At 36.9% G+C, this 27,027-nt stretch overlaps 1 protein-coding gene across 4 annotated transcripts in view; it reads right to left on the bottom strand.

Moving 5' to 3' along the window:
• The window catches only part of vps50 (VPS50 EARP/GARPII complex subunit), a 391,193-nt gene that overhangs the window by 91,726 nt on the left and 272,440 nt on the right, over positions 1 to 27,027 (bottom strand). For all 4 annotated transcript variants that reach the window (XM_039737505.1, XM_039737508.1, XM_039737506.1 and 1 more), the window contains one exon: positions 18,950 to 19,030. In XM_039737505.1, coding sequence (XP_039593439.1) covers positions 18,950 to 19,030 — 81 coding nt within the window. The remainder of the gene's footprint in view (positions 1 to 18,949; positions 19,031 to 27,027) is intronic.

The following is a 27,027-nucleotide window of genomic DNA, read 5'->3' as shown; positions in this document are numbered from 1 at the left end:
AGCAAGTCTCAGACATGTTTGATTGAGTTGCCTAAAATGCCACGTGGCTTCACAGGAGCATGACTACAACTGCCTCCAACTTGCTTAGATTATGCAAATGAAGACTGTAACAGATAATCACCAGAAAAGTCATGTAATGTGACATAGCTTTTAGATTCTTAACGTGGGGATAAAAACAAATGTCAAAACCAGCTATAAAGCTGTTACCTGTAACTTCACTGTCTGTCCCACATATTCATCCCTGGGGACCTCAACAGTGTGCTGCTTGCTGACTGGGGCTGTCTTTATTTCTAGAGGTGCTTGATTTGCGCTTTCACTTAAAAATTGAATTTATTTTCATCAGTACCAATAGAAGCAAATATAAGCAGTAGAAAGAATTGTACATCCTGAGTGGCTCAAGTCTTAATTTAGTTGCAAATTATACACTCACCTAAAGGATTATTAGGAACACCATACTAATACGGTGTTTGACCCCCTTTCGCCTTCAGAACTGCCTTAATTCTACGTGGCATTGATTCAACAAGTTGCTGAAAGCATTCTTTAGAAATGTTGGCCCATATTGATAGGATAGAATCTTGCAGTTGATGGAGATTTGTGGGATGCACATCTAGGGCACGAAGCTCCCGTTCCACCACATCCCAAAGATGCTCTATTGGGTTGAGATCTGGTGACTGTGGGGGCCATTTTAGTACAGTGAACTCATTGTCATGTTCAAGAAACCAATTTGAAACGATTTGAGCTTTGTGACATGGTGCATTATCCTGCTGGAAGTAGCCATCAGAGGATGGGTACATGGTGGTCATGAAGGGATGGACATGGTCAGAAACCATGCTCAGGTAGCCCGTGGAATTTAAACGATGCCCAATTGGCACTAAGGGGCCTAAAGTGTGCCAAGAAAACATCCCCCACACCATTACACCACCACCACCAGCCTGCACAGTGGTAACAAGGCATGATGGATCCATGTTCTCATTCTGTTTACGCCAAATTCTGACTCTACCATTTGAATGTCTCAACAGAAATCGAGACTCATCAGACCAGGCAACATTTTTCTAGTCTTCAACTAGCTTGTGCAAATTGTAGCCTCTTTTTCCTATTTGTAGTGGAGATGAGTGGTACCCGGTGGGGTCTTCTGCTGTTGTAGCCCATCCGCCTCAAGGATGTGCATGTTGTGGCTTCACAAATGCTTTGCTGCATACCTCGGTTGTAACGAGTGGTTATTTCAGTCAAAGTTGCTCTTCTATCAGCTTGAATCAGTCGGCCCATTCTCCTCTGACCTCTAGCATCAACAAGGCATTTTCGCCCACAGGACTGCCGCATACTGGATGTTTTTCCCTTTTCACACCATTCTTTGTAAACCCTAGAAATGGTTGTGCGTGAAAATCCCAGTAACTGAGCAGATTGTGAAATACTCAGACCGGCCCGTCTGGCACCAACAACCATGCCACGCTCAAAATTGCTTAAATCACCTTTCTTTCCCATCCTGACATTCAGTTTGGAGTTCAGGAGATTGTCTTGACCAGGACAACACCCATAAATGCATTGAAGCAACTGCCATGTGATTGGTTAATTGCATTAATGAGAAATTGAACAGGTGTTCCTAATAATCCTTTAGGTGAGTGTATATGCTTAATTGAAAAATGAAAAAAATACAAGATTTCTTGCCAGAGAGGAAGAGTTCTTTTCCATTATGTCTAGGAGGTAAGAGACAGAACTGAATGGAAGTTCTGTTTCAGTTGTAACAAAGCAGTAGGCATAGAGAGAAAGGCTCCTTGCAAGTTTCAAATTCTGCAACTGAGCTTAGCTCTTTACAAAAGTGTTAGAAAAGAGTCAACTCTGCAGGGTGGCGCATGAAAAACCGAACCATCTCCAACTCCAATGTCGGTGTACTTTTCTTAGCCCATACACAAAATGAGCAATGGGGCCCGATACTTTCTGCAGTTTGAACTGACCCAGTCTTATGCCACTTCTTCACCAACTTGTGAATACTGCTCTTTACTGGTAGGTTTACGTCTGGAAACTTATGTGCAAAAAGGTCCCGCGTTTCCTTAAGAACTGGTAGACACATACGCCTCCACTATTCCAATCCTCTGTTGCAGAGAATACATCTTCCTGATCTCTTTCACGCACATCTGTACCCACTGGCTCACAGCTTCCTTACTAATGCACAGATGGGGGCGCTGACCCCGTCGCGACAACGAGTCTCCACGATTGTGACGGCACCTGCCTGAATAATAGCCAGCAGGTCGGAGACGGTTCGGTTTTTCGAGCGCCATCCTTTACAAATGAATAAGCAAATATCTTTTCCCACAGCCATTTCAAAGTTTCAGTAGTGTTCTGGGACGGCAGCAGCTTGATACTGTAAACAGGCTGGCTATAACCCTAACTTTCCCAGAATACGCTGCACTTCTGTTCAGGATGCCAAAATGCAGGCCATCTGAGATATGTCAGCTGAAAAGGTTAAAGCATAGCCTGCACAATCATGAATTACTAATACTGCATTAAGAACCTGGTCAATTTCAACTTATTAAACAAAAGCAAGCAGCACTTAAAACAATAAAGTAATCATTACATTACATTTTGGAATAGACTTCTATATTTGGAGATAAAAGCTTTGTGTACAATTTTTTGGTTTCTTTTTTTCCAGTAAAGCAGGGGCTGTTAAGTTCAGTCCTGGGGTACCACTGTGGCCATGGGTGGCACTGCTCATCACTTATCATTAGAGTTTGGATATAATTAAGGGAGTAACCTCTACAGGAAAAAGTGAATTAAAAAGAATATGGCAAAATAAATTTAACATTTAAAAAATGGCAAAAAATGCATATTTCTATATTTTGTTTACATGTAAACATACTAGGCACATATTTCTGAGTATAAAATAAGAAAAAAGACTAATAATGAAACAACATCATTGTGAAGTAAGGCCGAACCATTTATTTGTTGAAACTGGTTGGAATAAAAACCCTCAGACACAGTGGTATCCCAGTATTGAAATTGCGAACCCCTGCTCTAAGACATATACAAATCAATTTAAGTTACAGTTTGGCTTAACTTATGATCAGAATTCATGTTACTTTCCAAATCGAAAACATAAAAAAGCAAAATAATGAGAATTTCTTTGTAAGGAAACCACTTTTAAGCCATTAGAATCCTTCTTTAGCAGGTGAAAAGGCTGTAAACAAACTTGGCTTGCGATTCATTGAGATGTTGTGTACATACTCTCATGTTTAAAAAGGGGGTTGATCACAGAAGATATTCTTGTGAAATTAAGATCTGTGTTTTAAAAGATTAGGTGGCTAACTCCATTAATTCTTACCATAGTTACTGGAGGCTCCCACAGAGAATGACAATGATTTGATTCTGAAAATCAGAACTACATCCTAATATATTTATGAGAAGTTTCATGTTAATTTAAAAATTAGTCTATAATCCAAGTAGCTGTTTAGAAAGCACATTTTTATTTAACAAAGAACCCTACTACACAACTGAGATGATAATAGTGCTTGTATAGAAAAGTATAGTACTGAGCTGGAGGGGTGAACGGAAATAGCTTCAGCATTAACATTTATTGAATTAAAATTAAGAATAGTTATTTCCTCTAATGTTCACATTTTATAAGCATCGCCTGGACTGTCACAAATGTTAGGTTATTCTGCCTGACATTTGAACCTGTCACAGTATATTCTGTTTTGTGATATGCCATTGATGAACAAGACATGATGGAGGATTTAGGTCACTTCCACAGAGTTTTCAAAGTTGCCTCATGAAAGCCTTGAAAAACACAATATAATCTATTTACAGAGTATACCCATCTGAAATGGTTTACCCATTACTTTTTCTCAATGGAATGGAAGCTCACTGAATACCTCCCTACAGAGAATGACAAAAATAGCTGCGGAAAGCTATCAGACTCCCAGGTGTGATATAAAACATTTAAGGCAGATGAAAATACATTTTATCTTTATTCTTCAGGCTGGACCCCTGGGATTTGCACAATGATGAATATTCCTCATTAGGATTATCACTGAGCACATTTTCTGTGTGAATAAAGTAGAAAGTGGATGTTCTAAGATTAGTTGTTACAAAGTGTAAAGTGATACGTAGTCACTGTAACTGGAGTGGCTTAGGCAGGAGACACACAGATTTCCCTCGATACACCAATACTTCATATGTGAGATGAAATGATGAATATTAGGTAAAAGGACAGAGGAACACCTGCTATTTTGGCAATGCATTAGCATGAATGCTTAAATATAGAATAACAACACTTTGATGCTTTTTGTGCCAAAATAAAACGCACACACAGAACTCAGAACTTTGGCTTATGCATAATATCCATATGCTTAAGTATTTATTAAGTGTACATGATAAGTAGGGGTAAGTACAAAAAATATGTATTTATGAGGATAGGACGGAGATTTTAGTTCATGATTCATTTAATACATTTCGACCAAAAGTACAGTGGGTACGGAAAGTATTCAGACCCCCTTCAATTTTTCACTCTGTTATATTGCAGCCATTTGCTAAAATAATTTCAATTAATTTTTTTCCTCATTAATGTACAGTACACACAGCACCCCATATTGACAGACAAAAAAAAGAATTTTTCAAATTGTTGCAGATTTATTAAAAAAGAAAAACTGAAATATCACATGGTCCTAAGTATTCAGACCCTTTGCTCAGTATTTAGTAGAAGCACCCTTTTGAGCTAATACAGCCATGAGTCTTCTTGGGAAAGATGCAACAAGTTTTTCACACCTGGATTTGGGGATCCTCTGCCATTCCTCCTTGCAGATCCTCTCCAGTTCTGTCAGGTTGGATGGTAAACTTTGGTGGACAGCCATTTTTAGGTCTCTCCAGAGAAGCTCAATTGGGTTTAATTTAGAGCTCTGGCTGGGCTATTCAAGAACAGTCACAGAGTTGTTGTGAAGCCACCCCTTCGTTATTTTAGCTGTGTGCTTAGGGTCATTGTCTGATTGAAAGGTAAACCTTCGGCCCAGAGTGAGGTCCTTAGCACTCTGAAGAGAAGGTTTTTGTCCAGGATATCCCTGTACTTGGCCGCATTAATCTTTCCATCGATTGCAACCAGTTGTCCTGTCCCTGCAGCTGAAAAACACCCCCACAGCATCATGCTGCCACCGCCATGCTTCACTGTGGGAACTGTATTGGACAAGTGATGAGCAGTGCCTGGTTGTCTCCACACATACCGCTTAGAATTAAGGACCAAAAGTTCTATCTTGGTCTCATCAGACCAGAGAATCTTATTTCTCATCATCTCAAGAGTCCTTCAGGTGTCTTTTAGCAAACTCCATGCGGACTGTCATGTGTCTTGCCTCTCCTCAGTGTGTGGAGACAACCAGGCACTGCTCATCACTTGTCCAATACAGTCCCCACAGTGAAGCATGGCGGTGGCAGCATGATGCTGTGGGGGTGTTTTTCAGCTGCAGGGACAGGACGACTGGTTGCAATCGAGGGAAAGATGAATGCGGCCAAGTACAGAAAACAAAAACCTCCTCCAGAGTGCTAAGGACCTCAGACTGGGCCGAAGGTTTACCTTCCAACAAGACAATGACCCTAAGCACACAGCTAAAATAACGAAGGAGTTGCTTCACAACAACTCTGTGACTGTTCTTGAATAGCCCAGCCAGATTCCTGATTTAAATCCAATCGAGCATCTCTGGAGAGACCTAAAAATGGCTGTCCACCAACATTTACCATCCAACCTGACAGAACTGGAGAGGATCTGCAAGGAGGAATGGCAGAGGATCCCCAAATCCAGGTGTGAAAAACTTGTTGCATCTTTCCCAAGAAGACTCATGGCTGTATTAGCTCAAAAGGGTGCTTCTACTAAATACTGAGCAAAGGGTCTGAATACTTAGGACCATGTGATATTTCAGTTTTTCTTTTTTAATAAATCTGCAACAATTTCAAAAATTCTTTTTTATGTCTGTCAATATTGGGTGCTGTGTGTACATTAATGAGGAAAAAAAATAATTTAAATGATTTTAGCAAATGGCTGCAATATAACAAAGAGTGAAAAATTGAAGAGGGTCTGAATACTTTCCATACCCACTGTAGGTGCAAGTGGTAAAAGATTAAAAGTAAACATGTATACAAAGCTAAACTAATTTCTTCAGTCATCCAGAACACTGGCACATTTAAAGCAGAGTATTATACAGCAGCACCTAACTAATATTGTGTAGGTCCCCCTGTGCCACCAAAACAGCTCTGACCTGCCAAGGCATGGACTCTACAAGACCTCTCATGTTATCCTGTAATATCTGGCAGAAAGACGTTGGCAGCAGATCCTTCAAGCTCTATAAGTTAGGATGTAGGGCCTCAATGGATTGGACTTGTTTTTTCAGCATACCCCACAGAGAGACCTGGGAAAATTGGAGGCCAAGTTAACACCTTGAACTCTTTGTCATATTCCCTAAACCAATCCTGAACAATTTTTGCAATGTGGCAAGACGTTTTATCCTGCTTCAAGAGGTCTCTGTCATCAGGGAATACCATTGCAATGAAGGGGTGCACATTATTTGTAACAATCTTTAGGTAGGTTGTACTTGTCAAAGTAACATCTAAATACATGTCAGGGCCCAAGGTTTGCCAACAGAACATTGCACAGAGCACAGTGTCTCCGTCTGCTTGCATTCTTCCCATGGTGCATCCTACTGCCATCTCTCCCCCAGGTAAATGACACTCATGAACCTGGCTGACCCATGACCCTGCCGCCACTTCATCACTTGTCTTTTCCTTGGACCACTTTTTGTAGATACTAACCACTGCATACCACAAACACCCCATAAAACCGGCCGTTTTGCAGATGCTAGGACCCAGTCATCGAGTTATCAAAATTTGACCCTTGTAAAAGTTGCTCATATCTTTATGCTTGCCATTTTTCCTGTTTTGAACACATTACCTTCAAAAACTGACTGTTCACTTGCTGCCTAATATATCCCACAGCTTCAGAAACGCCATTGTAATGATATGATCAATGTTATTCACTTCATCTGTCAGTGGTTTTAATGTTGTGGATGATTGGTGTATATATTTTTAGCTAGAGGTCCACAAAGGGAGAAAATGAGCCACATATCTTAAAATAGTTTTTTTTTTTTTTTATTCCTTAGGTTTCCACAATCAACCAGGTGTCATCATCAGAGGAAAATGATTAGACATACAGGATTCAAAGGGAATATATAGCAAGTGAGGGGTGGAAACTGTAATGGCGGGGTTACATTACTAAGGTAGGTTTCAGAAAGTGTCGTCATAAAGTATTTTTTTATTATTTGGATGTTCTTCTTTTAAAGCCTGCATATACTGGGTTCTTTATTTATCATTTGCACTGACAGCAAACTCAGTACTAAAGGACTGTACATTTAAATTTTTAGTCATTTATTTTATGCTCGCTATGCTTGCTGGGAGAAGCACCAGCCCCTGCTCAGGATTAAGCGGTCTTAAGAGAATGATATGGCATGTCTTATAAGATGAAAAAATAAATATGTACAGCATATGTGTGTGTAATTTGGAGCCATATATAGAGTGAATTTTAAAATAACAAGGATATACCAAAAATGCTGCGTTCATGTGACACATGATGAAAATAGAAAAGCACAGCAAACACTAGCTCCAGGATTTGTTCAGAAAAAATGTACAAATATTTTAAAATGATAATTGCAGAAGCAGAAGTATGTAGAAATTTCAAATGGCTAAAATCATTTTTCCCTTCCCTTTTACATAATTTGCCCCCACCATTTATCCAAAAGGAAGGGGCTTTGCAAGAATATTAAATCCAGGCTATAATCTGTTTTTTTAATTTAAAAAATAACAGATAATTTTGTGATATCTTACTGTGCATAAGTGACTTCTGTTTTAGTCTCAAGAGTATGTGTGCATAGACTCAGTAAAGCAAACAAACATATATAACATATTTAACATCTTATAAGACATGCCATACCATTCTCTAAGACAGCTTAATCCTGAGCATGGGCTGGTGCTTCTCCTAGCAAGCATAGCGAGCATAAAATAAATGTCTAAAAATTTAAATGTACAGCACTTCAGTACTGAGTTTACTGTCGGTACAAGTTTCTGAATTGGGTACAGACTTGTAAGTGATAGTTCTTGAAGTTCACTTAAGTAGAAAAACCAAAGGAACCAGACATTTATACTCATGCAAACCACTGCAACATGCACTGGGATCCAGGAGAAGAGCATCTGTTTTTTTAGTCAACTTCCAAAGTGATGCAGAGGGTATTGCAACAAAGACAAGCAAAGCCAATCACGTGTCGCCACTGGGTCAGTTAACTGTACAAGACTGCCACATGTTCAGAGAAAGTAGTGTTTGTCATATCAGCACTTCTGCTCGAGTTGAAGGAGGCAAACAACAACCAAGTGTTTTAAACAAAAAAATCTTGATTTAGGCAGTCATTTCCATTGATGCTGTGCACAACACTGAGCAAATTCTATGAAATACACCCTTTTAAAATGTCTGCAATTAGCCGTTTATTTGATGACATTCACAACTAGGATGGACAGGGAACAATCAGCTGGTCAGGGTGTGTTAGATTAAAACACATGCAAACCCATTTTCTCCATAAGCAAGGACTGGTGATCACAGCCATTTTTCTACAGGCTGCTGAGCAGTACATACTTTTTTGTTATTAAATGTAGACTTAACATACAATATAAAGCAGAAACTCACAACACTAAGAAAGCACAAAGCATGAATAAATTTTTGTGCTCATGTTAATGTGGACAATATCAATTATGACAATTTACTGGTGGCCCTAATTCTACTGAAGATGCTGGCACCATTGCTACCTGTATCAATAACATTCCAAACTGCCTTTAACATATCACACGTGTAGTTTACTAAAATCTGTCAAGTATTTAATATTCATCAGATGTTAATTTTTTGCCATAACAGAATGATGAAGTAATTCCACATTCTGAATTAAATCTAATGGGCATACAGATCTATTTACTGAACTATCCACTTAAATCAAATCATTAAATAAATTCACTCTATTCTTTTACAGGAAAACAGGTATTCTGAAAGCAGTACACAGTTGTTGACTGCCCCGGTATGTTGGTACTCAACATAACAGCCTTCTGGCTGAAAGTACAATCTGAAAATGGTAAGTATGCATATTTGATATTTTTAAGCAAATTGAATTAGCCAGGTTCTAGCCCTTATTGTTTTGTAGTGCTGAGGGTATAAACTCTGAAAGAAAACCATGATGGAAGTTAAATTGGAGGACATCTTGGCCTAAGCATTACTAGGAGAACTCTATTTTCACTTCCAATAGAATCTTACATATTTGCTGACTATGCTGTGTAAAAGTTCTAATTTTGAGATTAAACAAGGGCTTCAGGTATACAACCTATGCTAAGTGAATTAAAAAAGATCCTTGCCAATCAAGAGTTTTCATGACTCTTATTTATATTTCTATGGACCCTGGATGATCTGGAGAGATTATGTAAAGAAGAATGGTCTCAGATGCCATGCTCTGTATTCTCCAAGGTTCTCCAAGGTCCAAGTATGCTCTCCAAGGTAAAAGGTTACAAGAGAAGACTCCATGCTGTTATATTGGCAAAGGGAGGTTGTACAAAGTATTAAAAACAGGGGTGCCACCAATTGTGGCACATGTGTTTTTATATATATAACAAAAATGTATATACGGTCAAAAGTTTTAGAACACTTCATTTTTTTTAGTTTTTCTTAAACTTTAATCAGCTAAAATGCTATGAATGACCTAAAATGGTGAAAAGGTAAGCAGTAAACTGTCAGAGGTTTAAATTTAAATTTTAGGTTAGTAACCTAACTGAAAAAAGTAAATATCAAAATATTACAAATGGGCCTTGTTCTGGGAACAGCTAATAGGTTACAAACTACAGATGTTCAGTAGCAATTTATGTAAATTAAGCCTTGTAAATTGAAGCAAACAATTTGCAACAGTATTACAACTTCTGTGGATTACTTAAAAGCCCTCCATCTTAACACTAAAATTACAAGAGCCTACGAAAAAACTTGTAGATCCGGCCCACCTTAAATCCGTTCGCACCTCTCCGTGAGTGTCTTTTGTCCTGTAAATGTGTCGATGTTGCAAATGTAGGAAGGACGGGCCTTGTGCGTGTGTGAACTGTTAACATTTGAATCTGATGATTGCATATAGCGCTGAACTTTCCTCTCTGTACTATTCTTTCCTCTGCATGTCCTGGAGTACAAAAGCAACAGCACTGTGCACCCAAAAGTGGACACTGGCAAGATCAGGAAAAAAAAAGACACGCGGTCACTGATTACAAGATACATGTTATGCGAATGAATATGAATAATATGAATAATGTTGCATCTGTGCCACAATGTGTTCCGAAATGTACTATACAGTTTATAAAATGAATAATTCCAAATATCATATATACCTATGTCTCTGTTTTTTTTATTTTTATTTTTTTTGTCAGTGCATCTTTGACATCATAGACCATAAGGTGCAGACTAATTCAGCGTGAGCAGGAACACTCAATAAAACTGAATGAAAAGAAAATCAAATGACAGTGAGACACAAAGAAGGCAGATTCACCAGCATTTGTGTCAGCTTTTAAGAAATGAAATGAGACAGAGCATCATTACCCTTAGAAGTGTAGAACTTTCATTTAGAGAAACTGCAAAAAAAAATCGAAGTGTCAGTGATTAAAGGGTTCTAAACAATCCAAAGGCAACTGGAAACTGGAAGAAACTCCGATAGAAAGAGATCTGGCAGACCTAAAAGTAAAAACCCAATCAGAAGACAATTTTCTGAGGGTCACCAGCTTGTGTGATTGGTTCCTCACAGCACAACAGTATTAGGCACAGCTTAACAGTGGTAGAAAAAGGCAAGTCTCAGTTTCAACTGTGAAGAGGATAATTTATGCTGCAGGTATGACAGGGTGAGTGGCAGTTAGAAAGCCATTCTTCAATGGACAAAATAGGGCCTTGAAATACTGACTGTGGACTACTCCAGAATAGACAAAGTATCCTCTTCACAGTAGAAACTGAGAGTAATGCCAAAGTAATATTTATCTAATTTCTGTAAGTATTTACGTCTATAAATCTACAAGTATTTTTGTTTCTTCTATAAGTATTTACGTCTGTATTTCTGTAAATAAGGGTCGGAGTGGTGGCTCAGAGGCTAGGGATCTGCAGCGGCAATCGAGAGGTTGTCAGTTTGAATCCCATAAATGCCAGAAATTACTCTACTCCATTGAACTGTCAAGCAAGGGCCCTTTAACCTACAATTTCTCCATCCAAATGGCATGACGTTAAACAGTATCTAGCCCTGCAAGCAGGTCCTACAACTTGCAGGGAAAATTTGAGGTTTCGTGGCATTATTTTCACTCTAGTCACTAAAAAAAAAAGTCACACTGTTCCAGTGTGGTGCTGAGGTGTCACTTGTTACACAGCTGCACTCTGGTCCCACAATCTGGGTGGTTCATCATGTGGTGGGTTATAGCACAAACAACTTAGATGCTTACTTTATTTATTTCAGTTTCAATCTTATTGTATGCTGGAAAGAAGACATAATAAATCATTCATTCATTCCTATATATGTTTGAAAGGAGTAATCTATCCATCTACATGCAGAAAGGGGAAGTCTTACATAAAGCCACAATTCACACCGTTTATACTTTTAACGCAAAAAAAAACAAAACAAATCACCTGATGAGTCATTTAAAAGGACTGTAAGGTTTTTAGTCACAAGGTGGAACTGAAAAGTTCAGCTTGCACATATGCACACCTTAAATACATTGAAAAGTTGAAGGGCTTGCCCATGTAACCCAGAAACAGACCAGCAACAGGCAAAAATAAAATTTCACATACCCAAAAATCTAAATATTTTACTGCATAAGAAACTGCATTGAACATATGTAATTATTTTTTTTTTTTATTTATTAATTTTATTACAATCAATACATAGCAATCAAGTTTTTACAAAAAAAAAGAATTATGCTAAGAACAGATCGATCCCCACCCTTGAGAGAGAGAGCAAGCCAAACGGTGTAAAATTTAAGGCTTGTAAAAATACCTAAATTAATAAATTCTCTGTGCTTTATAAACTCATTTTAAAATATTACTGATTAGATCCTGCCATGTTTTGAAAAAGTCTGCACAGATCCTCTAACTGAGTATTTGATTTTTCCAATTTTAAATAATATAACACATCAGTTTCCCACTGTCTTAAAAGAGGAGAGTTTGGGTTCTTCCAGTTTATCAGAATAAGTCTGCGTGCCAAGAGTGTAGTGAATGCAATCACAATTTGTTTGTCTTTCTCCACTTTAAGACCCTCTGGAAGAACCCCAAACACAGCTGTTAATGGGTTAGGAGGGATTGTGAGTCCAAAGCTGTCTGAGAGGTAATTAAAAATTTTTGTCCAGAATAATGTTAATTTGGTGCAGGCCCAGAACATGTGACCCAGTGAGGCTAGGGCTTGGTTGCTATGTTCGCAGGTTGAAACATTTTGGAGAGTTTTAGTCGAGACAGATGTGCTCGATATATAATTTTGAGTTGTATAATTGTATGCTTTGCGCATATGGATCTTGAGTGAATTCTCTGCATTGCTACTTTCCACTCCTTTTCTGATATATTAATTGAGAGGTCATTTTCCCAGTGTCCTCTTGGATCTTTGAAAGGAAGGGATTGTAAAAGGATTTTATATATTGTAGAGATGGAGTCTAACTCCTTGAAATTGAGCAATACTTTTTCCAGCGTGGATGAGGGTGCAAGATGAGGAAAATCTAGAAGGTTCTGTTTAACAAAGTTCCTGATTTGAAGATAGTGAAAGAAATTTGTAGCTGGAATGTTAAATTTGGAATGTAATTGTTCATAGGATGCAAAGACGTTGTCTATATAAAGATCTCTAAGCAAGTTAATTCCAAATTTTTTCCAGATATTAAAACTGCATATGTTTGTGAAGGTTGAAAGAGGTTGGTTCTCTTGCAGGGTGCCACAGAAAGAAGCTTCTCCGTCTTAAAATGCTTTCTACATTGGTTCCAGATTCTAAGTGAGTGGAGCACAATTGGGTTATTAGTGTATTGCCGATAACGTGTGTTTATTGGAGCGCAGAGCAGGGAATACAAAGAAGTACTGCAGGATTTTACTTCTATTGCGGTCCATGCCTGTGTATGTTCTTCTATTTGTGTCCAGGTTCTTATCGACTGTATATTTGCCGCCCAGTAATAAAACTGGAAGTTAGGTAGAGCCATGCCGCCTTCTGCCTTTTGTCTTTGTAGGGTCGCTCTTTTGATGCGTGGATGTTTAGAATTCCAAATAAAGGAGGTTATTGTTGAATCTAATTGCTTAAAGAACGATTTATTAATGTATATTGGTATGTTTTGAAATAAAAAAAGGAGTTTAGGAAGAATATTCATCTTAACAGTGTTAATTCTTCCAGCTAGTGTGAGATGAAGTATGTAATTATGATGTGCAAAGTTTCCCAAAAAATTTTAATATGTAAAATAGTAACCATAGCAATTTATCTTATTTTTGCTCAACAGCATCTTTTTCTGGGAGATTCCCTTAATGTCTGCCGTTAATGAAGAGGTATTGCTGATTCCAAGATAATCTAGGTATGGTCAGATAAAACAATGATATCATAATTGCAAGGCTTAAAATAGAGTAGAAAATTATTATCAATAAATAAGTAATCAATTTGATACTAACCCTGATGCACTGAATAGAAAAAAAAAGAATATTGTCCTGAATAAGAGTAGAGAATCCTGCATGAGTTCAACAGTTTATAACTTTTGTAAAAAATGTTAAAATATCAAGGCCGTTTTACATAATATGGTGTTGCTGAAGATGAGCAATTTATATCCAAGTTTAATATACAGTTAAAAATCTTCTGTCATAAAAGTTTGCAACTAAATATATTGGGTACTAAACAAAGAACCTAACCATAAATTCCTTTTAATTCCAGTAAGGTGGGCATAATGTACAGAAATAGTCTATTTTCACTCAGTTCTACAGTTACTATACATTAGCACCATCTTGAGAAAGAAATTACCTCAGAGACCAAAAAATAATTAGCCTTATGAACCAGTATTCTACTCTTTAAGTTTCAGTGCCAGTTATAATGTAATGAGAAGTCAAGCATAATGACACCTTTTATTGGCTAACTAAAAAGATTACAATATGCAGGCCCTTGCATACTGTAATCTTTTTAGTTAGCCAATAAAAGATGTAATTTTGCTTGACTTCTCATTACATCCATAATGGCTAAAACAGTACAACACCCTAGTACTACTGCCAATTATAATCAAATATCTGTCCAAGCCATCATTACTCCAATCTAGGTTGACCTTTAATATTTAAATGGGTTAACCACAAAAACGTTATAATGGAGCATAAAAAGCTACGGTATATCTCATAATTTTATTTTAAAATTCAATTATGCTTTATATTTTTACTTGAATGCACAAATGGATGGCACACTATAATGTTAGATGAATGCAGTCACTGAGACTTAATCTGTCAGGAATGCATTACTTATTGGTTCTTGTGTTCACTTTTGGTTAATTTTTATATTGATATTATAGTGACAAATTGCCTGGAATGCATTATTATTTGATCTTTGATATTTCCTTTTATTTTACTGTTCTTAACTTTTAGATCTTGTTTTTAATTCACCTTTATTTGTCTTTCAGTGTGTACTGTACTGCCATTTTGTAGCCAGGGATGCGGTGCTTTGCAGGGCAACACATTTAGCATATAATGACACAACAGCACTTTATTAGAAGGATGTGAACACAGGAAAGTTTCTGAACTCTTAACTAATCAAAAGAAAGTCTTTGTGGGAGACTACAGGCTTAACATCAAGTCAGACAAAAAAGAACAAGCAAGGAATGGATTTCTGCTTTTGCTTTGAGATTTGACTCTGCTGCTCACAACCAAAAAAAGGATTATTTGCAAGTTTCCAGTTTATCCTGTCTGATGTGTTCTAATCACAATAAGGGGTTACAGCTTTTCTGAGAGGACTGTGCTGGTCAGTCAGCTGTAGAAAAAGAATACAATAAATATTCTTAGTGACATAATAGCATGGTTCAGGAGTTCATTCTGCTTCTATTTTCCACTCTGTCAGAGAGAATGCAAAAAGACTTACTGAAAATGATGCTAGGGTGTAGTGCAACTTTCAAGTGCTTAGTAAGTGTCTTTAAATTCTTCTAAGAGAAAATGTTTAACTTTTTTTTTTCTTTTTATTTACGGTTTAGTTACAAATTAACATATGCATATAAGCAAATCCTCCCACCTGAAAATGAATGTCATTCATGTCCGCCAGGGGACTAACTTGTAGGCTGTGTCCAGGAGGTAAAACAGTACCAGCCCCAGACAAGAGGGGACTCTGGAATTAACAGTATCTTCTCTTTTCTCCATAGCATCAAAAAGCTGCCCAAGGAGGACACCTGGCTTCCCTGAAAATGCCCGAGAAGGCTGCTTGTGGAAGGTGCTATCAGATCTTGACCCAACAACCGAGGAGGACAGGTCTCTGATAACCAGTGGCGGCTGGCCAATAGAGGGCGCTAGGGCGCCGCCCTCCCTGAACCACACACACAAAATAATAATTATATAAATTATTTAAATGTATAATTATATGATGTGATATATTAGAAAATCTTCTGTAAAAAATAAATGTTTTCACCATCACCATATAACTTCTCTGCCTGTCAGCACGCGTCTCAATTTCAGCTGAGGCGATCGAGATATCGCCCAAAGGAGGCGGGTCTTTGTAGAATTTAGTCAAATGCTGATTCAAGATATAAATATATTCAAGATGTGACATAAAATTTAGCCAATCAGCGTCCTCAAATCTTAACTGAAATGGGCGATTTTTCTGTCGCCCCAAGCAGCTAAAATCAAGGATGGTCTGTAGTGGCGCAATTTTCAATTAACATTACGTGACAATGGTGGACTCAGGTGTTGTTAATTCCGGACACGAACCCAACTCTGTTCAATCTCTACTCCAATATCCGTTTGAGAAGAGAACTTTGGCAGAAAAACTGAAGGTAAAGGAGCTGGGTCCAGATCAGCCTAACCTCTTAATCAGACAGCAGATAGCGAAAAAGGGAAGAAGTACACGCCGGCTACTCTTCCAGTTGGTACACCAAAAGGCCTGGCTATGTGGATGCGTTTCTGCTAATGCCTTATTTTGTTTCCGTGCTTGTTGTTTAAAGCAACTGGGACAGATCCTGCTTGGACAGTTACGGAGTGAGAGATATGAAGCACCTGTCCGAGAAAGTAAGAAAACATGAGAACACCAGGACACACATGGATAATTCCGTCAAACAAGCCATTTTGGGAAGAGTAATATATATATATATATATATATATATATACTGAAATAATTGATCAGACATGATTTAATAATGTTCTTTAACTTTGTCTGCATTGCAATAAATCATATTGCTTTGATTTGTGAAGAATTGTTTGAGAAATTGTTTGCTGTACCACAGCCCCACCTCAAAACATTTTCACCAGCCGCCACTGCTGATAACTCTTACAAAGCCACTTAAGTTTTTTGTTTGTGTAATATTTTTATTGCTCTGTTTATTAAAGGGGTTGATCCCAGCTGGTACCCCAGCATTTCTTCAGCATACTCTGGTCTGTTTTCCCTGGTCACAAAGTCAGCTATTAAAATGTATCCTTTGTTAAGATGTGTTATAAATTCAGATTGATTTACTATTTTTTCTTAAAATATACATTTTTATACATACAAAAACATTTAGAGTCTTCTGGTATATTTAAAACAAACATAGTGCTTTTTTTTTTTTTTAAAGTTAATGTTATCAGTTGTTGTATTTTTATTTTACTACAATGCCATTTTGTGACTTGGTTGCTACACACATCCTGGGGGTTACAAGGTTGTGTGTGTGTCCTGGAAGTTGCTCCAAACCGCAGCATCAGCATGACAGTATCTGCTGATCTGACTTCTTAACTGTCTCCCTTCTCTGTCTACCTCCTTCTGGTGGCAGAACAAAAGGCCTGATACTTGGGGGGGAAAAACTGAATTGAATAATGGCCACTATGTGAAATGGTTAGTCTGAGACTAACACTTGTGTTATCCAAACATCGATTACTACACATATGTTATAAAATTAAAGTATCAGTTCCAAAACAGAAATTGTCATCTTAAATATATAAGAATTCTATACTACAGAGACTACAAATGAAGCTAAAGAACTCTCTGCATACTGTAGGTACAAAGATCAAAAACAATAAGGGGCCTTTCTAGATTAGGATTAAGATGGTTATAACCTGTGCATTAAGGAATGTATTCTCTGCAAAACAGTTTTCCTCCCTTTCCTTAACATGTAATTATCTTTATTTTGAGTATCCTATTATAATACATTGTCAGTATATATAAATATAGAGGTTATTAAGAACAGTTGTTAAATGTATTAATACACATTTGAGAAAGAAATTAAGGAGCTGAAAGGCTATTATTAAATCATATTCAATAATTAAAACGCACTGTGGTGCAGTGGTTTCACTGATCTAGAAAACTAGGTTTGAATTTCAGCCCTGTCACTTTATGTATGAAGTTAACTTGTTCATTTCTGTGATTATGTGTTTCTTCATTTTTGTTTTTCTTAATTATTTTTATTTTTAATATTATTTGTTAGGTTTTGTGACACTATTAATTCACCAATTGTTTAATGGGTCATATTATTTATAGCAACAGTACTGAGGTGAACATGCAATTGTTCAAGTTTTGTCAGGTTCCAGACCTTAGTTCATTCTACTAAAATTAAATAGGTGCAAGTAGATTTAGATAATAAATGGACAGATTCAGACTTCAAATTCAACTACAAATGTATTAAAAACATATTGTACAGATATGGTCACTTTCATGCTGCAGACCGGTGAAATTACAAATGTAAAAATAAATGTTTACAATACTGCCTACAGTACATGGTAAGCTTTCTCTTTTCAGGTTAATGAATGTAAAGATTTTAGTTTGTGGCAGCAACGTAACCCTCAATTTTCAGGCTCTGACTGTTAGGAACATTAAGTTACTGTTTGATGTGAGATTTTGCATATAACTTGATAAATGTTTTGTATGTCTTTATTTATAATTTAGGCAAACCAATGTAATTCAGTGTTACTTTGGTGAGAGGTATTCTTGTTTGGTATGTAAACATATGGTGTACTGTCCATGCAATGTCAAAGTCCTATGAATAAAACAGAAGAGCTTCAAAGCATGGTAAAATAAGCAGTTCAAGGGTTTTGCCAAACCTGTCACCCTAGATAAACCAGTCAACATCCCAAATTAACTGATGTTAAGTCAGATTTTAATAAATCAAGTTAACTCAGATTAGTGTGTATTTGACTTATAAAACATGACCTATAATAGTGCAAAACGATTATTTACAATAAATAATGAATGGCCCTAGAAAATCTACATGTATGGGGAATATAAATGGAATTCATGATATGCTAAGTCCGTAGTAATCTACTGTGCAACCTCAAACAGAATTAAAACATTTCTTTGTTTAAAATTAATTCTGTTATAGATGTATTGTATTCTTATATTGATAAATGATGAACTTGAAATAGTTATGTTAGAAACGAGACAGATTACAGCTTGTTCACTCTGTACAGCTCACCTGAAAGGTAGTTAATAGCCTTTTAACAATACATAAGAAATAGTGCAGCTGAATGCATCACATCACATGTACAGTATATCATACGTATACTAGAAGAACCTGTGAAAGTCATAAAAAGTTACAGGAAATATATAAAGTGAAAAATTACACCTGTCCAAATTGCTTATTTATGGTATAGTAAATACGGAACTTCAGAATTTTCACCAATAAATAAAACTGTTTACTTGTGATCTGTTTTCATCTCAAAATCGCTAATTAAAGAAAAAAATGAACATAAATAAAAAGTTGGCCTCAAAGTTATTTTGATTCTTACCACATCGATCAGACTCTCCTGTATTCTGTTCAGGGTTGTTCTCAGTCTGCTGCTGATAAGGCCCAGTCCAGATGACTCATACTGTAAAATAAAATGTTGCCATTATTATTAATAAAATGACACTTTGTTCCTCTTTATGATCAGTTTTATTAGTACATTACCTAAATGTAGCAACCAACTGCTTCAGGGTGTTGCTTATAAATGTAGTGTTAACATTAAAGTGCACACAATGTTTATTTTTATGAACACTTCTATTATAATAAAAAAATTCTGGGACGAAACGTGACTTTTTCAGAGAAATACTTTCACGTCCCGTGAGATGAGACTTTGTGCCAAAAGATTTAACTAAACCCAGGGCTGGAAATGAAAGACAAAAAGTAGATAACACAGTAGAATGTCGTAAAGAATTCAAAAACATTGGCGCGATACACATGCAGAGCTGGTAAGAGATAATGAAAGTACTAAAATTCGAAAGTCTCAAAAAAATTATAGTAAAGATCACATTAGAACAAATAAACGGAAAATAAAGTATTACTCGGTGAAATAACAGAACAGCGAAAAGAGATTGAATATGTTGTTCGGATTTAAGCTTTAAGGCAGAGACTTGTAGATCGTCTAATTTGTGTTGCCATCAGGGAAAAGTAGTGTTTCTTCCCAATAAAGAGGCATATCTGTGAGAATTAAAAGATTTGTTGTTTGGTGAAAGTGAAATCCACATAGTGAGTGGCAGAGATGGAAAGGGGCTGGCTAGCGCAGGCGGTTTGGGTGTGGGGGATGGTTAGCGAGCGAAGCCCCTAGTAATCTTTAAAAAAAAAATGCAGTTTGTTCTCTCTACACATATAGGTAGCTTATTTTGAAAATATATTGTATGTCGAATATTAAAATTCTTTACAGTAAAGAAAATGGAAAAAGAACACCAGTGATATTCTTACTAATATTCTTTCAAATCAGATTCCGGTTTTACAATCAAGCTAAGGGGGAAATGCTGCAGACCGCAACAGTATTCTGCCACTTTTTAACTCAGTTGTTCTAAACATTAGTATTACTGAATCAGTACACAACTGATGTGTGTGTGTGTGTTTTAGAATGTACACTAACTAAAACCTGTTTTTTTCCAGCTTAAAAATATTAGAAAACTAACATGGTTTCTACGTGTGGATGAATGAAGAAATGAATTCATGGACTGTTCAAACTGTTCTTTAGGCAGCTTTTACTTTAGCTACAGGGTCCCAAAGCTGTGGAACAAAATGCCTGCTTATATAAGAGATGCCACTTCCGTCTCTGATTTTAAATGCAGGCTGAGGACCTACTACATTAGTCTAACCATAACCTGATAACCTGAGCATATTACATCTCTGTTTCTTAGTCATTCATGTAAAAATAGCTCATACACTAATTACAAACTGTTATAAGCCTTCCTCAACTCTGTTTCTTTTCTTTGTGTCCTGCTGTGTCACTTGGTCCCAATGCTCTACGTCCAACCTGTTTCCCTGTTCATGAAAAAATATCTTTGGTATTGGGAGCCTTGGATTTACTCAAAGAAAATAACCTCTTGTCATATTAGATGGCCCAGCACAGACTTTACTGTAGAATACCCGGAAGGGGGTGGACAGCCAAATGGCTGAGGTCTCCAGGACTGTGACTGTGTCTGACTTTGTCTCTGTTATAACTGACCATCAACCCCCAGCTTTATTTCCTCCAGAGACTGTGTTGACTGGAGTTTTTGTTTTTCTCTCGCCCACTGTCAACTGGCCATTGTTTAACAGTTACGTTAACAGACAGATATTGCTAGATTCTATTTATGTTAAACAGTTTGGACCTGCTCTGCCTCAGTGTATGCTGAAACAAATCTGTGTATTTATGTGTATGCATTATGTAATTAATAATTTGTATTTGCACTCAGTGAAATGCGCTATGCAAAAATAAGCTGAATTGATTAGAATTGAAAATAGCTGCCACACATTCATTTCCTAGTTTTGAAATGGATGCAGGCCTCATCTACTGGTGCTTCTTTTCTACTCTCTTATTCTTTATTCTAAAAGACTGCATGTCAATACCAAGTTGAGAATGGAGTATAGTCAAGTTTGGAATAGTCCAGTTCCACCTCTGCTATCTGTGTATAATGGTATCCTTTTCAGACTTATAATCTCTGCTAACCAAAGGTGTGGTTTGCAGTTGAGCCTAACATGATTTGTGATAAGAATCACAACCTCCATATATAAAGATATGGTTCTCTTCCAGAATAAACTGGCCTAGTTTATGTTTGTTAGGGTGGTATAGTTCCTCTGAGGTTGAACAGTTCAAGTTTAACAGTTTTAACACATGTTCTTCTCATACAGCATTACTCCAACAAGTTCAAGATACTTGTCCTCAGTACATCACTAATACATCATTATACGTACATCATAATGAAGAATAATGTTATCTTAAACTCTACTAGTCCTCAAAATGTGTTTTCAACTTTTGAGTGCTTTTACAATTTAATTGTAATAAAAAACAGACAGAGCAGTACAGTAGTACAATGGGCATTTTTAATATGTCACAACAATTGTGTCTGTTAAAGCCCATTGAGGCATTCCTTGTGCAATTTTGGACCATACAAGAAATAAATTGTTGTTATGATTGTCATCAGGTGTGTTTTGCATAAAAATTGATCAGATGTGTATTTAGCTAAGCAGCTCTGCTAATGGACGAACAAATGAGTACCTGATAAGTCACTGAATACAAAAATGTAATTTGCATGAGATAAATTATATCATACAGCAAGATTAACATTTTCTAATGATAGATAAAATTTCTAAGGAGTTTATCATCAGTAGATATAGATGTGGTTATAAATCACAGATGTTACCTAAAGAAGTCTATTATTAGATTGTCGCTCTGATGTCACATGTGATGAAGACCATGGAGTGGATGCTGTTTCACCACCTGAGACCACAGGTTCGCCACGCCCTCGACCCTCTGCAGTTTGCATACCAGGAGAAGGTGGGAGCGGAGGATGCAACCATCTATATGCTACACTGATCCCTCTCCCACTTGGACAGAGGCAGTGGTGCAGTAAGAATTATGTTTCTGGACTTCTCTAGCGCATTCAACACCATCCAACCTCTGCTCCTTAGGGACAAGCTGACAGAGATGGGAGTAGATTCATACTTGGTGGCATGGATCGTGGACTATCTTACAGACAGACCTCAGTATGTGCGCCTTGGGAACTACTGGTCTGACATTGTGGTCAGCAACACAGGAGCACCGCAGGGGACTGTACTTTCTCCAGTCCTGTTCGGCCTATATACGTAGGACTTCCAATACAACTCGGAGTCCTGCCACATGCAAAAGTTCGCTGACGACACTGCTATCGTGGGCTGCATCAGGAGTGGGCAGGAGGAAGAGTATAGGAACCTAATCAAGGACTTTGTTAAATGGTGCGACTCAAACCACCTACAACTGAACACCAGCAAAACCAAAGAGCTGGTGGTGGATTTTAGGAGGCCCAGGCCCTTCACGGACCTCGTGATCATCAGAGGTGACTGTGTGCAGAGGGTGCAGACCTATACATACCTGGGAATGTAGCTGGATGATAAATTGGATTGGACTGCCAATACTGATGCTCTGTGCAAGAGAGGAAAAAGATGCTGCAGATGTTCTATCAGACGGTTGTGGCGAGTGCCCTCTTGTACGCGGTGGTGTGCTGGGGAGGCAGCATAAAGAAGAGGGATGCCTCACGCCTGAACAAACTGGTGAGGAAGGCAGACTCTATTGTAGGCACAGAGCTGGATAGTTTGACATACGTGGCAGAGCGACGGGCGCTGAGCAGGCTCCTGTCAATCATGGAGAATCCACTGCATCCACTAAACAGTATCATCTCCAGACAGAGGAGCAGCTTCAGCGACAGACTGCTGTCACTGTCCTGCTCCACTGACAGACTGAGGAGATCGTTCCTTCCCTACACTATGCGACAATTCAATTCCACCCGGGTTTAAACATTAACATTATACAAAGTTAGTGTCTGTTATACCTGTATTTTTATCACTCTTTAATTTTTTTTTTTATCATCATAAGCTTCTGTTAGAGTTTACGAATTTCCCCTTGAGATTAATAAAGTATCTATCTATCTATCTATCTATTATTGTGAAATTTCTCTTAACATAATTTACATACAGTACATAGTTAAAAATAATATTAAATTAACATTTTCCCATCTATTCTAACCTTTATTTTATTATGCAATACTGGCATTATAAGTACATTTGTTTTAATACGGCAATGTAGAACAACTGATGCTTTTAAACTAGAACATAGAAACCAAAATCACATCAAATGTAGATCAAGAACATAAACGAATACGATGCAGAGACACACACAGCAAACAGTGTTAAATCCTAATTTAACTATAGCTACAGTCACAAAGGGCAGAATCTTACCAAACAGAATGCCAAATGCCTAGCAGTACTTTGTCTTTTGCTGGGCACAAAAAATGCAGGAACAGACAAATGCTTTGAAACAAAAAGAAACATTCATGGAAAACAAAATTGACAAAATCCCCACCACAATAATAAAATTTTTAAAAATAGAATTTAACTTAGGTGAATCTAATAGCACACACTTAAATACTTTGGTCTAATCAAATACCAAAAAAATCCAAAGACGCCTTATTTACAACTGAGATGCTTGAATTTTGGTTGAAAATGTAAGCACAATATCACATATCAAAAATGTTTTACTATAAAATGTTAAAATGGATGAAGAGGCAAACATTAACAAACAACACTCAAAAACAGACTACATCTAGAAATATTTTCGTTAAGCACTATATTTATGCATTATACTATGCAGTTATTTAAGACATTATGGACATCACTCTAACAAAAAAAAAATCTTCCTTCAAACAGATTTATCCTTAAAGTCTTTGCTAGAAATTAATCTTAACAAGCTAGACGGTATGAATCAGACTTTACAAATTAAAGTATTAAACAGACTTAACTTTTATTTCTACATTCCAACAGTCTTGTGTTTGTAACTACGATAATTTTCAAGTGTTTTAAGTTATGATAAATATAAGATGCTCACTGACAGACAGTATAAGGAAATGCAACACCACCACTTTAGAAATAATTATAAAAACTTAATACATATGGCCTAATCAGATAAAATCTTGCTCAGAAATGTGACCACTGGTCCCATCTTACAAGAACTTTAATTCAAGGGTAACACAAGAAGGGGGCTAAACCTCTTGCTGGAAATCAAACTTATTGGTCTATGTACTTTCCAGAGAAGGTCAATAAACCTTGTCTGGCCTCTTTCCATAGATCCATCAATAAAAAGAGTACCTATTATGAAGAACAAGGTGTAGGGGAAATAGACTTGACAAATTGCAAGAAAAATAGAAACAACAACTTTAAACAAATGGATTGTAAGCAACACTATACAGAGCATCAGCTTGATGTTCACAAATGTGCCCAATTTTCTGTTTAAAAGAAACATATAGGAACCCAGTTTGTTCAACAACCCTTTTCTCATGCTCCCAGGTTGCAGATTATGAACCACAGAATACCTTGTTTCTCTGTGTCCACAAACAAAAAGTACATAATTGTTTAAGCTGCTGTTGATTTTTGCTTTAATCAAAGCTAAAAAAAACCAAATCTTTTCTTTAACACTTTCTCCTTCTTTTTAATTGCAATGTAATAAACTGCAAATCTGTTCATTAATATCCAAACAAATTTTAACTGTAAAATCTCTTATGATTTAACATTATTTCTTTCTAACTGACCCAGTTACCAAAATGGTGGCTCAATTATAAATAATAAGGCTGTTTGAAATTAAGCTTGCCATTTCAAATCAATGTGCCTTTATTTTGATTATCTGGAAAATTAAAACAAGAGAATATTCCCAAATATGTCTGTCCATTCTTAATTTTTTGAAAAGAAAGTTAAATAGTATTTCACCTTTGGTTTGGAAGACTGTGCAAATGAACAAAGTAAGCCTAATTAAACATAGAATTGAGAAATGTTGTTACTACACGAATTCAACTACAGCTCTACTGAAACTGATACATATTAATTCAGACATTCAACAGAACATTTGTTAAAATGTTATCCTTCACTTCTTTTGAAATAATAAATTGTAGTAGTACTAGTATTGGTACCTTTACAGAGTACAGTGCATGTTTGACAAACATGCAACCTGTTACCGTTTTATAGTGCTATGAGAAATAATAATGTGACAAAAATGAACTGCATCAACACACACTTCATGGAAATATTAAGAAATGATTCAAAACTAAGGCTAACTCAGTGGAAAAATTAAATGAGTTGTGGGAGACACAAAAGGGAAAAGGGCAATGCTGTGAGTGTGGTGGTCTTCTGTGCAAACAACAGATTCCCTGTAGAGAGCAGGGTTGATCACACTGCAGCTAAGGGCGGGGGAGACATTATGAACTTGGGATGGTTCTGCAGGTAATGACAAAAGCTGAAAGAAGGTGAGTCCAAGTGTCCCAGTTCTGTGAATGGAGGGTTGTGCCTGCTAACAGAGAGCAGGTTGGACCGCTCATCAGAGGGGGAACTTCAGTAAGTCGCATGCCAAGTGTCAGTGCAAAGATGGAGTTGACAGAGCTAACTTTGATTCACTATAACGCCTCATTGGTCAATGGATGCAGTATTATCTACTGTATCTCATTTGCACATTTACGGGTAATGATATAGTGAAGTTACTTGGCACATGAATGAAGCGATTCACCAAGTTGTAATATATGAGAAGGATAAAATAAATATAACACTAAGGCTAAAAACCTATTTTGCTGTGTTTACACCAAATGTATGCATTTGCTAGCAGCAATCACAGACAGCTAACCTAATAATTACATTATTCAATGTCCAACGGGCCTCCTTTCAAGAATGGCTGGCTATGCCACATTATTACCAGCACCATTCATGCCATAGCCTGAATTGTTGATAATTCAGACATGAGTACATATAATGTTTACTCTAAGAATTACAGTGACCTCCAAATCCAATTCTTTGTGCATGCCTGGGCTTTACACAAGTCCATTCATCACTAATAGGTTTAAAATACTGAATCCATTGTATATTTTATATAGTTAATGAAAAAGTGCTACTCTGGACAACAACAATATAATATGGGGTAGACTTCAAAAGAGCTATGTCATTGATCATCTGCGGAAATTGAATGTGATCTCCGATGCTTTACAGCAAAAACTGACACATCCCACTATCTCCTGAATCTTTGCTAGGCCAATGGAACCATATCAGACATTACTCTAGAATTTAGCATGACCACCATAGATAAAGAGTAGGGGAATCTATAAGCATCTGATATGTTAAGCCTCTGAAAAAAAGAAACTAGCTCATGTCCATTTAGGTTATTGCCTTCCAGGACATTCCTGCCTTGTGCCCTGTGTTGGCTGGGATTGGCTCCAGCAGACCCCCGTCACCCTTCCAGGACATATAATTATGAATATTGTGGCTAATCAGAATGATCAAGTCAGGTCAACAAAACACTTTTATAAACTCATATGAGCAATTTTAGAGACTTATATGTATGTCTCAGTTTTTCTCATGTGGAAAAATAAGGCATGTGAAGATTTTTTTGTGAGTTTAGTAAGGATAACCACTCATGACAAATTGACACAAATTTAACTGAGTGGAAAAATTTTGCCCTCAAAGTTATATATTTAGTTACAAGTCATTATAGTGCTTAACTAAAAAAATATGTCATTTTGAAGGGCAAGGTTTAGATTCTGAAGCATATGAAAAACATTCTATAGTTAATGTTCTGTGAAATTAAACACATGTTAAAAGAGTATCTTCTTGCCAGCCGTTGATGTAACTGTATTTCTGCTCTCTTAATTTAATCCTAATTGTAGGGGTGGATATAACATAAAAACAAAACATTTTTTTAGATTTTAACCTCCTAATCATCAGTTTCAAAGATACAACTTAGAAATTATCTAAACACACAGTAAAATCATTGATTGGAGAAACATTTAAAAAAGCTGTTTACTGGCACATAAGGTCTTAAATTCTGCTTCCACACACACACATTCTCTAATTCTCACACCACAC

This window comes from Polypterus senegalus, chromosome 15 (genome assembly GCF_016835505.1).
Source record: "Polypterus senegalus isolate Bchr_013 chromosome 15, ASM1683550v1, whole genome shotgun sequence".
Lineage (NCBI taxonomy): Eukaryota > Metazoa > Chordata > Cladistia > Polypteriformes > Polypteridae > Polypterus > Polypterus senegalus.
Note: the sequence above shows the minus strand (reverse complement) of the source record. Positions and strands in the feature narration are given on the sequence as shown.